The 15,671-nt window shown below is 39.5% G+C and overlaps 1 protein-coding gene across 1 annotated transcript; it reads right to left on the bottom strand.

Moving 5' to 3' along the window:
• Window positions 1–3,922: 3,922 nt before the first annotated feature.
• LOC311041742 (cell adhesion molecule CEACAM6-like) lies at window positions 3,923–14,583 on the bottom strand (the record flags this gene model as incomplete). Its single annotated transcript, XM_084052226.1, has 8 exons — window positions 3,923–3,969; window positions 4,296–4,544; window positions 5,170–5,445; window positions 6,705–7,031; window positions 12,529–12,686; window positions 12,770–12,783; window positions 13,965–14,144; window positions 14,554–14,583. 8 exons carry the CDS (start codon window positions 14,581–14,583, stop codon window positions 3,923–3,925), a joined length of 1,281 nt encoding a protein of 426 aa, XP_083908352.1.
• Between the last annotated feature and the right edge of the window lie 1,088 nt (window positions 14,584–15,671).

The raw sequence follows: 15,671 nt of genomic DNA on the forward strand, positions 1-15,671 counted from the left end.
CACACAGTCAGTCTAATCTGCAGCTATCCAGCTTAACACAAATACACTGCTCAAAATAATTAAGGGAACACTTTGATCCCTTAATTCTTTTGAGCAGTTTTTGTTATCAGTATGTACACAGTTCATGAAAACTCCAAATAATTAAGGGATGAAAGTGTTCCCTATATTTCTTTGATCAGTATATATTCTATTGTTTTAACTGAGGAGCAGCACTGGACCACTTATGGGGCATGGTAGGTTGCCTTGCTCATTGGTAACTTGATGGTAATTACTAATGGGGGGGGGGGCAGACTAAATAAGGCTGCAGTACAGCTTAACGCATGAGCTGTAGGGGCTGCAGCCCGGGCCACCAAGCTCATAACCTGGTGAACCATCCCGGTCCTGTGAATTCACATTATCATGTGTCTTCTGGGTCTTTAGCAGAAATCAAAAAGTGGAATCAGCGTCTGCGCTCAGGGCCCTGTGATTGACAGACGCTGATATTGGCTCTTCCACTTATTTGTTTCTGCAAAACGCCCACCCAGCGTTTGGGGCCAGACCGGTCTGCAGAAGACACATGATAATGTGAATTCACGTGACCGGGATGGTTTATCAGGCTACCAAGCTCAAGGGACACCCCGGAAAATATAATTTTAGCCAATAATTGTATATATATATTTTTTACTAATAACTTCTGGATTGCAGCTTTAACCTCTGAACTGTTGTCACAAAACAACAAGGGTATTCAGATAATCACTTTGAACTTGCACCAGCAGTAAAACATGCTCCAAACAAGGAAGTACAGTAACTTCATTTACTGTAGTAGGGTGTCATTAACGGGAATGCACCGATTTATTTTCCAACATGTGCTAAAAGTTCCACCTAATGTATTTATTCAATTGTTCTACCAGATCAACTAGAGCTCATGTCAATATTATATTAGTTTTGCTTAAAACCAACTTATAAGGACATAATACAGTATGGCCTTTAGTGTTCATAGTTTCAAGTTCATGACATCTTACATCTTCAATGAAAGGAATCAAAGGATTAACAGCTATTTTTACAGGCACATAATTGATTGTTTTTATGTTCAATGTAAACTATTTTCAATATTCGTTCAAAGATCATTTACATACATAAGATAAGATAAACCTTTATTGATCCCCAGAGGGAAATTCACGTGACAGCAGCAACAACAAACTATCAACAACTAAACAAAAAATGTAAACTGATCGTTATTAGTTGTTACCATCTATCTTTATACACACACACACACACACACACACACACACACACACACACACACACACACACACACACACACACACACACACACACACACACACACACACACACACACACACACACACACACACACACACATGGTGTGTTTACAGTACCTGTGAGTGTGGACAGGATGATATAGATGGCAGAAATGTCCATGTCTGTCCCCTCTGGTCATCAGTGGACATCTGCTTCCATCAGCATAGACCTGGGACCGATTTATGCACACATGCAGGAACAACTTCCTCTTTACCGTAAGGCCATGTGACCTTTGGTTCAGGTGAATAATTTATGGTGTATGGCTGGAGTTGGGAAAGGTTTTTATGGCCCACTATCAAGCTTCACGTACACTTACTGGAAAACCACATGTTGTGGTACACACCTTTATTTAAACACAGACATGCATGTACATGTAACAAAAGCAATGTGAATCTTCATTCTTCATGAACATTCTGTTTATTTCCTTTGTGTGACTTATACAACATTGTCTCAGAAATGGTTTTGGCAATAATGTAATGATCCTCCCGCTGATTGATGCTCTTGTTGGATCTACTTTCATGGTTCTCTGTCATAAGCAAATGACTTCATGAATGGGAAGAATTTGAGACATAATATATAGTAGTAAGTGATGTTTTATGTATTTACAGTAGTAGTAAGTAGCCATGAGGGATGAATACAAAAATGTAACCTCATTGTTGACAAGGGGTCATGGTTCTCACTCTACTCAGCAAAATCCAGAGTGTAACATTGTACACTGTATGTAACTCTAAGTAAGTAGTAGTAACACTAAGTATCACTTTAACTCTGATGGGTAAACCTTACTGTCATAGTTATTAAAGTAACACTCCAGATTTGACTGCGTATAATGAAAATGGAAATTGCATGCCTGGTGGCGTAAACCAGATAGTATACAAGTCATACCATGCAATCAGAGACCTTCATTTGATTCTCACCTGTTATTCTACTGTACCTACCTACCCTCTATTTGCCCCTGTTCTAACTAATAAAACAGAGATGACATGGGGAGCACCGGTGGTGAATGGTTGGTGCGCTGACAATGCTTGCACTTTAACGTCTTTGGTTAAATTCCTGCCAGAGTCATGTCTTTCACCTCTATGCACTTGATGTCCTGTCTCTAAACACTTGTCTGTCTAAAGAAAATAAAGGGGAAAAAAACTAAAAAACAAACCCAAAACCTCCTAAAAACATAATAGACATTTTTCACCGAAGTCACATTGATGAGCTTTATTTTTCTTTCTTTTTTTTTTACCAATGATACTAATTAAGGTTATGTTCCATTTAATGCCAACATGCACAATCAAGTCAAATGTAATCATATAGTACATTTCATACTAGTGTAGACACAATGTGTTTCAAAAATAAAAACAAAGATCGGCAATGATTAAACAAAAAATACACGTTAATAGATAAAACAAAATAAGATAAAACATAAGATAAGAATGTATTGCAATTAAACACAGCATAAGACAACCCATATACTAACTAAACGTTTGTAAAAAGAGGTATGTTTTCAGTTCGCTTTCAAAGAACGGACCTTAAACGGTAGAGAGTTCCAGAGGCCAATAATGCACCATAACCTGATCTAGAATTTATTCAAGGTATGATGAGTAGACTTTAGCTGATGATCATTTTGTTGTGTATTCAGTGAGCACGTCAACAATGTAGGCAGGAGCTAAGCCATTCACAGATTTCATCAAAACAATAAGAAATACTCCATTATTTGTTTTCCTGGGAGCTGAAGAGAAGTTAAAATAGTGATGTGTGCAAACTCTGGTTGCAGCATATTCTGAACAATGTGGAGTTTACAGTAGGCCTATGTAACCCCTGCTTTTTCAGTCCAGCAAAAAGTGCATTTCAATAATCAAGTCTACTGGAAATAAAAGCATGAACAGCTTTTCAGAAGAGATTGTTTCAGGATGCATCTAACTTTACAAATATTCCTCAGAGATGACTGATGATGTTTCTGAAACTTTTTTTTTTCTTATACATGTTAACAAGTTTTTTTTTACAGATTGTGATGACATCAAGGGTTTAATTTGGTGTCACTAAGCCTTGGGACCCGATACATAGATTGTTCAGATACATCAGACTGTCAGCCTAAATAAAATGTTTGGCTAGATTGGAATTGGAATTGGCTAGATTGGAATTAGTCTGAATGGCAAAAAAACAACAACATGGAAACTGATTTTTGCGAATCAAACACATTCCTTATAGCCTTCAGACTGCAATCGGACTCCAATCTGGATAGGAAATCAGATTTGGACTAGGGTTGACAGTCTGAACAAAGACTGAGGTGGTATGGCAGAAACAAAAATGTATATCTGTGACTGTGTCTTCAGCATAGGACTGATGACACATTTTATGTTGTGACAGAGCAACTCTGTTTGACCTTCATGGAACAAGATCAATAAGTATCATTGGTAACATCTGTGTTAACCTTACTTTTTATGTCAAAATGGCTGCTATGAAAAAGGTTTATAATGAAACATATTTTGTTTTACTAAGCTACTTTCACCACCACTCACAGTGTGGGAACCAAGAACATCAGATTTCAATGGTAACGGGAACAAGAAGTAAATCAAGCCTGGTGATTAAACTCACCAAGTTCCGTGTTTCTAACCATGTGATTGCCCAGCATCTAGACTTGCAGCAGTCTGCCAACTGTCAGTGCATTGATCACCAATACTGCAAAAGACCAGCAGGGAGCATCACAGGATGCTTCATGGGGAGGGAGAACAGAATAACATTAATTAATTATTATTATTAATAATAATAATAATAATAAGTGTAATAATAATAATAATAATAATAATAATAATAATAATAATAAAAATAAATGTAATAATAATAATAAAAATAAGAATTTGGTTGTAATTAGTACCATCCCTTTAAATGTTTATCATGTATCTTGAAAGGTTTATTATGTGTCATGTATTAAATGTAACAATGCAGGAGTATAAAGCAGTTTCAATGATAAACTTCTGTATTTTAATATATAAGTTGAATCTCACCTCTCAGACTCATGACAGTGGAGTTTTCCAGCTGGGTGACCTGGTTCCTGGCTGTGCAGGTATAGTTTCCTGTGTTTTCTTCTTCCATTCTCTCTATGACATACAAGGATCTATTAACATGGGTCTCGTTTCCATTGAACATCCAGCTGAAGGTGGCAACTGGTACAGAGTCTGCTCTGCAGTGCAGGGTTACTCTCTGGCCAGGTGGAGGTGCTCTTGGCCCAATTATTGACAGATTGTGTGGTCCAACTGCACAGCAAAGAGGAACGTGTTAGGAGGTATAGTGCAGAGTCCTTTCCTTATCAAGATTCAAGTTTCAATACTTTATTGCCATGTCAACATGTTTTGAGTGGGAAATCATTTGGTGAGCTCACATTAAACAAAACAGAGATACCTCAGACAGTACATAAACACACACAATACAGAACACATAGGCGTTAGGGATACTTTTCTTATTTATTGCACTTTAGTAGCCTATGCCTGCCACTATTTCATTTAAATTTCGCTACACACAGTGAACGTGTGGATTTAGAAGCAAATGTGACAATTCCGAAATGATCAAGACATTTTATTTACTAAAACTATACAATACCATTTGAAACCCTTTTTCCATTTAGAATAAGTGCATAAATAAGCATTTTCATTTTAAGACTCCACTATGATCCTAACCACTTAAATGCTAGCAAATAGCCGATCGACAAGGTTGTCGATCTGCTATTTTCTGCGAAAGATTTCCCCACAATAACAGAAAACAGGACAATAAACTAGCATAGAGCCCTGAGGGACTCCAGCTCAACCATATGGGGTTTAAGTGGTTAAGTCAGGTAACGTGCTACAGTGAGTGTGTTTCAGCCAGCAGGGCTCATATACTCACAGTTGACCGTGAGGTTATGGCCTGCAGTCATGGTGCTGACTGGGTTGCTGACTCGACACTGATAGTAGCCGTGGTTGGCACCGTGAACAGGGTTCATGAAGACCGTCTGGTTGTCCGTGGAGAAGGTGACTCTGTCAGTGGGCTGTAGAGGCTGGCCGTCCTTCAGCCACTCTCTGGTGCTGATGGAGCCGGTGGCATCACAGGTTAGGTTGGTGGAGCTCCTGTCTGCTATGAGGGTGGCTGCAGGGCTGGTGACTGAGACACCTGATATCATGGCTGGCAAGGAGATGGACGCTTAGTTGCAACACGGTTTGCTCAATAAAAATATAGATATTATATTATGATATATTATACATATATTGTACTAATTTAATGACATTAAAATAATAAGCCACTAACATACTGTACAATAAAAATGGCAAATATAAAAAAGAAAAAAAAATTGTAACGGACAAACAAAGATGTCAAATGCAATGAATAAAGGTAGGTAAAACAAAGGGTGTAAAAAAGCCTGCTTTAAAATATCTGACACAGATTCGTTTTTCTTTTTGTTTTGACATGATTCTAGCCAGGAGATAGCCACATCTGTAAGATGTTACAGCTAAGCTATTTAACATATCACTGTCAGTCAGAGACCTTGTATGCCCAAAATACAAAAGATAATACTTTTCATTGGTAAAATATTGATAAAACCAGACAGACTTAACCACTTTCATCATGTAGTCCTTATTGTCAGCATGTTGTTAAAGGTGTAGTGAAATGAAAAATATGTTTTTCACACTTTTAGAGCATATCCGTGGTCATCATATTGGCATATACCAATAGATGCAAAAAAAATGAGAGAAAAAACAAATATTTTTGTGTATTTTTCATCTAAAGTCCCTAAAAAGCCAATCTTAATTACTTCCTGTAAACGAAAACGTGCTGCGTGATGACATAACGCAGCCTTCATGAAAATAAATGAATCTTGATAACATGCACCTGTTTGATTCCCATAGCTGCATGTTCTTCAAACACAGCTGATTTTAATTACAGAGATACTCCGTTTTGAATCACTCATTGAAGATGAGTGTATTACTCATTTTAAACTTCATCTGCACACTAAAATATGTATCTGAAAACATTATAGGTTAGAAATAAGCCAGGTAGTAGTAAACGTGCTTCACTGGCCGTCTCTCTCTCTCACTTGTAAACAAACACTAGCCGTGTGCCTCACGGCTGAAGTGATTGAGATCCAACGTGATTGAGATCCAAGTCGTTGAGCCGACGTTTCAGGCTGAACCTTCAAAATAAAATGACCGAAAATGTCACTTCAGTGCGCCTTTAACACTTTCATTTCAAATGTTTCAGCAGATCTACGGGCTCACAACACGTTGCACTGTGGCACACATTTGTGAGCTTGTAGATTGTGTATTTTTGCTACTTTTACGAAAAGAAAAAAAAGCGTATTCATTTGTGAAAAAAACATAACAAGATGAAATATGACAGATACAAGTGTTCTGCCCTAAAGCGACAATATACTGTAGCAGACCCACCATAGTACACATTGAGAGTGACAGTTCCCTGTAAGATCTGCTGTGCACCGTCTGGTATGATGCGGACACTGTACTGTCCACCGTCCCCCAACGCCAGGTTCCTGAGCTCCAAAGAGCCAGTGGTTCGGTCCAGCGTGATCCTGTTGGCGTAGCCGGCCCCCGTTTCGTTGACACTGGTGGATTTGATGATGTTCACACTTGTGAAGTTCCAGCTGACGGAGAGGAAGGGCTTTGCCGGAGGGCTTTGGGTGGTGGTGAACCTCACCTTGCTTCCCACAGCCCCTCTCAGAGGTCCCACTGGTAGGATGCTCTCACCCACACACATACCTAAAGAGAGGAACGAGAGCAAAGGAGAGTTATGAACTAGTTTTAAGAACTGTTTGTGGGTTGGATGTTAACCACTTTCAACTGGCCTCCTTAGTTTGGGCATATTATTTTGGTCAAAATATTATTAACAAAAATCAGACTTTTCAACATTTTCAAAATAGCACATCTACAAGCTCACAATGTATCAATTGTGAGCTTGTAGTTTAGCTATTTTTAATATTCATCGCACCCTGACGTATAGGGCTTAAGTGGTTAATGGTGGCTGCTATAGTATGTCCCGTACTATCCAGAGACTAATTCATAGCAATTTTAATATCAATCTACAGTTATACACTAATGAAAGCACTATCCTATATATCACTATCCTATCATTATACAGTATTCAAGCGGAAGTAACCTGACTTAGAAGTACCGGTATTTCACTGAATGGCATAAGTTTCTGTCTTCATACAACAACAAAGAAAAACATATATAAGGAAAAAAATCTATAAAACATTACGTTATAACAGTTTCAAAATGTCCAGACAACCCATCAAATTCATTATTTATAATCAAAAGAATTAGAAGAATAATTGCCTACCTGACAGAATAAGAATTATAGCTGTTCTAATCATCTTGCTGTCTTGTAGTGTGCGATGCCTGGCGAGGTTGCTTGTGTTCTCTTGTAGATTTGTCTGGGATGAAAGGTGGTGACTCATGGGTGACCCCTGTTCTTTTATTGTCCAAAACTTCCACTGGAGGCCCAGGTTCAGCCCCTCTTCTCAATACTGAGGAGCCCAAACAAGGTTTACGATACTACTATGTACATATACTGAAATGCCCGTGGGTTTATCTCCAACCAGAGAGTTGCTGAGGTTCAGGTTGAGGAACTCTGCTGGGATAATTGAGTTTGGAGAAATGCCCTGGGATCAAAGGAGGTGGTCATTCTTGTTAGGGAGATGCAGACTGGTTGAAAGGGACAAATTCTCACTCATTTAAAGGCGTGTAAACATGAACATAAATTCTTGACTCATAAATCCACATAATCCCTATGATGATCGAAAGTAACACAATACGTAATAATTAAAGACTGAAACAATAGACATTGTGTCAATCGGCTACAGTCTAGAGTCTTATTGACCATTAAATCCAGGAGGCCACCTCTGTTTACATTTCAAGCTTGAAGTAACAGTATAATCAAGTGTAACTCGCAGTGATTGCAATGGCAGAATAACCTTAAATTCCTATATGGTCAACATCACAAGAAAATAGTGTGACTAACTCCCACACACTGTACAACAAATAGTGGAGTCAGAGGAGATTTAGCTTTAGGTCTTACAAGGTTATTGTACGTCATGTTTATGAGCTCTTAAGTGGGTATGTATTGGGCCCTCTTATGGAGTTGTGTTTGGGAAGAGGCAGTCACCCGTAGCATTTCAAGAGCGGGATCAAAGCCATTACAGGTCAAGTTATGAGCAGGTTGGAGACACTCAGCCTCCACCAGACAGATCCTCAGAAACAGGCTACTGGTTTTAACATGTCTGAGTATCAAGATTTCACTTAAAAAATGACCACATAAATGTGATGAATGTAAAGATACTGAAAGAAATATAATAATCAGTGAACATTTGCTAATTTTCTTATTTTTAATATATGGTTATGTATTTAAAATAAGCCTCCATCACTGTGCATCATCATAGTATCTAAAGTAAACAGACAGACCTTTAGGAATGCTGTGATGAAAGACTCACCATATAGGCCAAATACAATGTGGTATTGTTAACGCTGTGTTGTATTGGCCAATCATGACTCCATGTATAGGAGATTAAACTTATGTCGCTGTATGTTTAACCAATAAAGGTAGAGTGATTCATAACCTGAGGCACAAGAAACAATGTCCTATTGAAAGACACAGACAAAGAACAAACAATGTTAGTTTTTTCTGTTTAGTCCCTGCCCTGATATAACATGAGTCCATAATCGGTGAAGAACATAACAGAGTACTGCAACAGAGTACTTTACAATAGTTTTATTCTATGGAAACCGTAGGCACACACACACACACACACACACACACACACACACACACACACACACACACACACACACACACACACACACACGTGGCCGTAAGATATGAGTCATCATCATGAGACTGATACTGAGGTAAGCTGGATAGGGCAGGACAGTGCATACAGTGTAGAAGATAAAATACATACACAAACATGTTAGATAGATTGCACAGCTTAAGAACGATTAAGCATAGTTGTAAGATGATGTACATACTGGGATGGGTCAAGCATAATATTTTGCAACAGAGTCAAAGTGATTCTGCAAAATAAACATGCAGATGATGAAATTCTGACATGTGCATATAGACATACACTAAATGCATATTAAGACCTTTGCACTAAAACAGCAAAAGGCTTTTGGCTGCAGTTTTATAAATTGTGTTTCATTATGGTTTTATTGGGGTTATTAACGATTGTCCTTCCCTCTCAGCCAGGCAACCAGGTCAAGGTACAATGGAATTATCCCTTTCTTATTTTTCTTAGCTGTTCTCAGATAAGGCACAAATTATTGAAAATCCTTTTGAAAATGAATTTTGTTATTCATAAATACAATATACAAAAATAATACATTCTTGTTTATTTATTTGTAATTATAATTTGGTCAGAGATCTGTTTTCAGAGATTCTGTTTTGACATTTTAATTATTTTGGTTGGCATAATTATTTAAGGAAATATAAAGGGCAAATGTGATTGACAACTGATTGTGAATCCTAGTTAAAAGTACAGAAACTAGGGTTAACATTTTTATTAGAATAAAGATAACTCATATTGATATATTGGTGAATTAGAGTGGTTTGATTCATGTCATTTTGACCAATCCTACAACTAATTATAGAATCATGCAGCAGATATAATACTGTTAATTCACATGTATCTATATATATACAATTTGAATCCTGCGCCATGTCGGTTGTCCGTATGCGACGCCAGTGTGACGTAATCTGACATCACGCCAGTGTGACGTAATCTGACATCACGATGAGACGGTATATGACATCACATCCTACCTATAAATTCTAGGATGCCGTCAGATCGCACCAGTTCGACGGCTTCCATAGTGGGTTTTGGTCATTGGAGAGGTGATGCACGTCACCTCTTTCTGAAGTGGGTACTTTCAAAGCCTGCTGTGGATTTAGGAGAGCACAAAACTCTCTCTCACACTGTGAGGTGCCTGTAAGGTGGCACTGCAAAGTGAACGACGCGTCACGCTAGACGTTCGGCCCGCGTAACATCAGAGTAGTCATGATCTGAGACACAATCCCATAGTAATCATTGATATAAGTGTCGGGATCAGGAGAGAGAACTCATGCAGGACACAGATAAGTGAAGTAAATGGGTTCTCTCTCCTGACTGGATGAAATTGGTGACCAACCTGAAAATGCTCTTTCCAAAAGAGCTGGAAAGATGGTGAGATCCCTGTCACTAAACAAACACTCTATCAATGATGACCAGAATATAGAGCTTTAACCTCTTAATACAAAAATAAATTGACCAAAGAATATCACATACCGTACACACCTAATATATAATATCTTTCAAATTATGCTAAGTGATGTCAGGTAATGAAGTGCTCAGCAGTTATGACGTTAAACTAACCCTCACCCTAACCTTAACCACACCACAGCAATGACTAATCTCAATCAAAATAACGATGTGCCTAAGTAGGAAAACATCTTTAAAAAAAGAAAAAAACATGTAGGTATGTACTGTAAATTCATAATGTGAATGTATACATTTTCAAATCACAATCATAAAATCATTAGTTGAACATAGTGAGAATACGATTGTTGTTCCTTTTAATTTCCTTTTCTGGCATCGATTACTGTTTTACATGTTAAGCTTGATTGATTATATCTATACCTTCAAATTCAGTTATTTATTTACGGTTATTTTCTACACCTTTTTGCTGATGAATCTGACTTTAGATTGACGCTGAGTGCATCACAAACCATGTGCATCATGCTTGTGACATGTATCGTATGTCACAATGTTGTTATGTTGTATTGCGACTTGTTGTGAGCTTGTAGATCCACTATTTTGAGCTATTTTTCAAATAGGGTTCTGTTCCACTACACCCTGTAGGAGTCACTAGTGCACTGACAGATAATTCAATCCCCTGCAAGCTGACCATCCATGAACAGGTTTGTTGGAATTCCCTGCCAGGTCAGAGGCACCGTGGAGGAATCGAAACCTCCACAGTGGTGGGCAAGAAATGTACCCCTGTGCCACCCAGTGTAACGTGGAGATAAAACAAAAACACTGTAAAGCAATGTTTTGTTGAAATTGGTAAGGATTCTGTTACCAATGATTTGGTATTCTTAAAATCAGGCATGTATGACTATGAAGTTGATTACAGACAAGTGTTTCTCAGGACAATAATGATCTTTACACATCAACACTCAATTTATAGATCACATGGAAACAGTATAATAATATGTGAGTTATGGTAAGTTGCCCCTTATCTTCACTCAATAAAGACCAACAAAGTCTAACCGGCTTGATCATTTACCAATGTGCCACCCAGATGCCCGGCTATAAATGCATGTTGTAACGTGGAGATTAGACAAAAACACTGTAAAGCATCAGAGGCTCGTGGAGGAATCGAAACAGAGAAACCTGCAGTGGTGGGCAAGAAATGTACCCCTGTGCCACCCAGATGCAATAAATGCATATTGTAACGTGGAGATAAAACAAAACAAAAACACTGTAAGTGCAATGTTTTGTTGAAAGAAAATGTGTTTATTTGGTAATGATTCTGTTACCAATGATTTGGTATTTGTAAAATCAGGCATGTATGACTATGAAGTTGATTACAGACAAGTGTTTCAGGACAATAATGATCTTTATACACTCAAGTGATAATAGATCACATGGAAACAGCATAATAATAAAGGAGTCTGGAGTAATAGCCATAAGGGTGGTGTGAGTTATGGTAAGTTGCCCCTTATCTTTTAAAGACCAACAAAGTCTAACCTGCTTGATCATTGTGGCAATGGAGTTCCCTGCCAGGTCTGACAGGTTTGGGTTGAGATCACGTTGGTACAGTATAGAGCAATACATTTAAAAAATGATTAAAAAAGGTGCAATACTGTACATCGATTTAGTGCAGTGTACTATATTCTCTTAGTATTTGTCATCAGATGCTCGACTTTGGCTTGTCTCTGCCTCCTCCTCCTCCTGATGATGCAACAACCAATTGTTCCAAAAATAACTATCACAGCTACGAAACATGCAGCCGTTATGCCAACATATTTCACAATAACATCAGAGTAGTCATGATCTGAGACACAAAATGACAAAAAGGAGCAAAATATGTGAGTAGAAACCTTTTAGACAAAACAAAATGCCTTTACATGTTTTCATGCACCAAAGATTTCTATTGTGTCTGTATTTACTACCTATAAAGTAATAAACACCTGTTGTACAATTTTTGTTTTGTCACATACCTGTAACAGTTAACACATGGTCCACTGTTTGGCTGAGTCCTGTGACATAATTCTTAGCAGTACAGGTGTACTTCCCGGTGTCATTGCTGGTGCCAGATGGTATCACATACACAGCCTCTTGTTCATCGGTCTGAGTATCATTGAAGAACCAGGTGAAGCTAGCACATGGTGCAGACAGTGTAGAGCAATGGAGCGATATGAAATCCCCGACATTTGGGGAAGTTGGCCCTACAACTGTCACCCTCTCAGGTCCATCTGTAACAAAACACAACAGTCACATCTATGGTAAAAAACATTATGTTTTTCTGATGTAAGATGAGATGTACAGTATGTTATCTTAAGGTGTTGGAATAAGCGAAATCACGCAATGACGTTTAAGCTCTACATTCTGTATGTTTGTTGCTGGGTTTATAACAGCCATAACATGGCTTATATACAGATTTACATAACGTAAATATTTTAAACCTCATTATTAAACCTGACTTCACCACTTAAACCAGAAAAAGTATATTAGTATAGAATCTATACTTAGTAATTGTGCTGCCTTGGCAGTCAGTATTTTATTTTGTTGTTTAGCACCCCCTGTGTGTGGTGTGTGTAACTGCATTTAAGTGATGTTAAGGTCAGGCTGCCCTGTGAGGTTCTAATTGATGATGTCACCATGACCTAGTAATCATTATGATCAGAGCAGTCCAACAGGTGCGTCTAATAAGTTTGCTTAGAGACTGCTGATTAGTCTAACAGAGTGCAGAGCTGATCAGTTCTACCTGTACCAAGCCCAGAGAAGGAAGTGCCTTACTTCTCTCTTCTTTATACGTTCAGATCTTTGAAAGCATCGTTGGTAAGAGTTAAAAAGACTTTGACTTAATGTTTTATGCATGTTCTTACGATTAAGAGACATTTGTTTAAGTTCATGTGTGGATTTAATACAGACACTGTATTCTTTGATGTGTAAAATGTTTGTACCTGCTAATTAAGAATGTGTGCTGATACATTGTATTTGTGCAACATTATACTTACCTTAGCCTTTGTTTATGTAACATTTGGAAGCTTTGTGTAACCTTTGGATTGTTTTGTGTTGTGATATACACCTTGCATTTATGTGATTTATGCACATGACTGACATGTGACTGTATGTATGTTTTCTTTCTGTCAGTTTTACCCTACTGCCAGTTACTACAGTAAAGATCCTCAACTGGAACGTCTTTGTCCGTGTGGTAATTGGGGATGGAGTTTATCTACCTGTCGGTTCACGCAAGGCGTGTGAAGGTTACAGGACAGTAAAACAACGCTTTCTGGCGGATCGAACAGCAAAGACCAGGCCAACGTACACCTCAACAGTGAGTGCCACAGTACACGGAATTCAGAGGCGAATATTCTTCCAAGATGTCGGACAAAAAATCATCTGAATCATCATATCATACAAGATCACGTACCTCAACCTCATCTAAACTATCACGTCGCTCATCCACCAGTGCAGCAGCAGCCTTGGCTCGTGCTGACGCCGAAGCCGCTAAAGCGGAGGCCACATTTGCAGTAAAGGAAAGCAAAATCAAACTGGAAAAAGCACAGTTAGAAGCATCCTCACAGGTTGAGAAGACACGTTTAGAAGCATCCTTACAGGTTGAGAAGACACGTTTAGAGACATCATTTGATGCTCTTCAAGCGGAGAAAAAAGCTGCAATTGCAGAAGCTAAAGCAGGAGCATTAGAGGCAATCGTGGAGGAGCAAGATTACGACTTCCGCTCCAGAATTGATCTTGAAACTCATGATCCAGTAGAGCGCACACAAGAATATGTGGAACAGCATGCAGAGCAAGTTATTAATCAGTCAACACCTGCATTAGGAGAAGTCTCTGCAGACAATGTTAATCAACCAGATGGTAGTGAACCAGTCACTGTTGTACACCGTGCACCCACAGCTACTGTGCAGCATCCTATTCAGCATAACAAATCCAGTCGTTCGCCGGTGCGTGTTTCGTTTGCTGGAGGTCAGGTAGAGCACAGCACGCACACTCATGCTCACCAGTCCTACTCTCCAGATAACAGGCCCCATGCTCCCCAGTCCTACTCTCCAGATAGCAGGTCCCATGCTCCCCAGTCCTACTCTCCAGATAACAGGCCCCATGCTCCCCAGTCCTACTCTCCAGATAGCAGGTCCCATGCTCACCAGTCCCACTCTCCAGATAGCAGGCCCCATGCTCCCCAGTCCTACTCTCCAGATAGCAGGCCCCATGCTCACCAGTCCTACTCTCCAGATAGCAGGCCCCATGCTCCCCAGTCCTACTCTCCAGATAGCAGGCCCCATGCTCCCCAGTCCTACTCTCCAGATAGCAGGCCCCATGCTCCCCAGTCCTACTCTCCAGATAGCAGGCCCCATGCTCCCCAGTCCTACTCTCCAGATAGCAGGCCCCATGCTCCCCAGTCCTACTCTCCAGATAGCAGGCCCCATGCTCCCCAGTCCCAGCCACAAGATAGCAGTCTTCATAATCCCATGTCCCACTCTGCAGATAGAGGGCCCCAGAATATTAGGAGTTCAGGGGGAACCATGGATCACATGAGTCACACAACTGCTGACAGAGGGAGCATGTCAGACCTTGTCAGGTTTTTTGCAAGACGCGAACTCGTGTCTTCAGGGCTTCTGCAGTTCGATGATCTCCCTGAGAATTACAGGGCTTGGAAAGCATCATTTCTGAATGCCGTAGGAGGTCTAAACCTTACAGACAGTGAAGAAATAGACCTCTTGGTGAAATGGCTAGGCAGCGAGTCAGGCGAACATGTGCGAAGGATGAGAGCCGTACATGTCAATGACCCACAGAGGGGTCTCAAAATGATTTGGGATAGACTTGACGAATGCTATGGGTCACCAGAGGTCATTGAGAGTTCGCTGTTTGGGAGATTAGATAGCTTCCCTAAGATCGCTAACAAAGACCACCAGAAGTTAAGGGAGCTCGGTGACTTGTTAATGGAGCTTGAAGCTGCCAAATGTGATGGGGAATTACAGGGGCTCACATACTTAGACACCTCCCAGGGCATCAGGCCCATTGTGATGAAACTGCCATATTATTTGCAGGAGAAATGGCTTTCTCAAGGTTCTAGGTTCAAGGCTGAGTACAAGGTTCCTTTCCCTCCGTATAGCTACTT

This window comes from Gymnoscopelus microlampas (assembly GCF_963454915.1).
Source record: "Gymnoscopelus microlampas genome assembly, chromosome: 3".
NCBI classification, from domain to species: domain Eukaryota; kingdom Metazoa; phylum Chordata; class Actinopteri; order Myctophiformes; family Myctophidae; genus Gymnoscopelus; species Gymnoscopelus microlampas.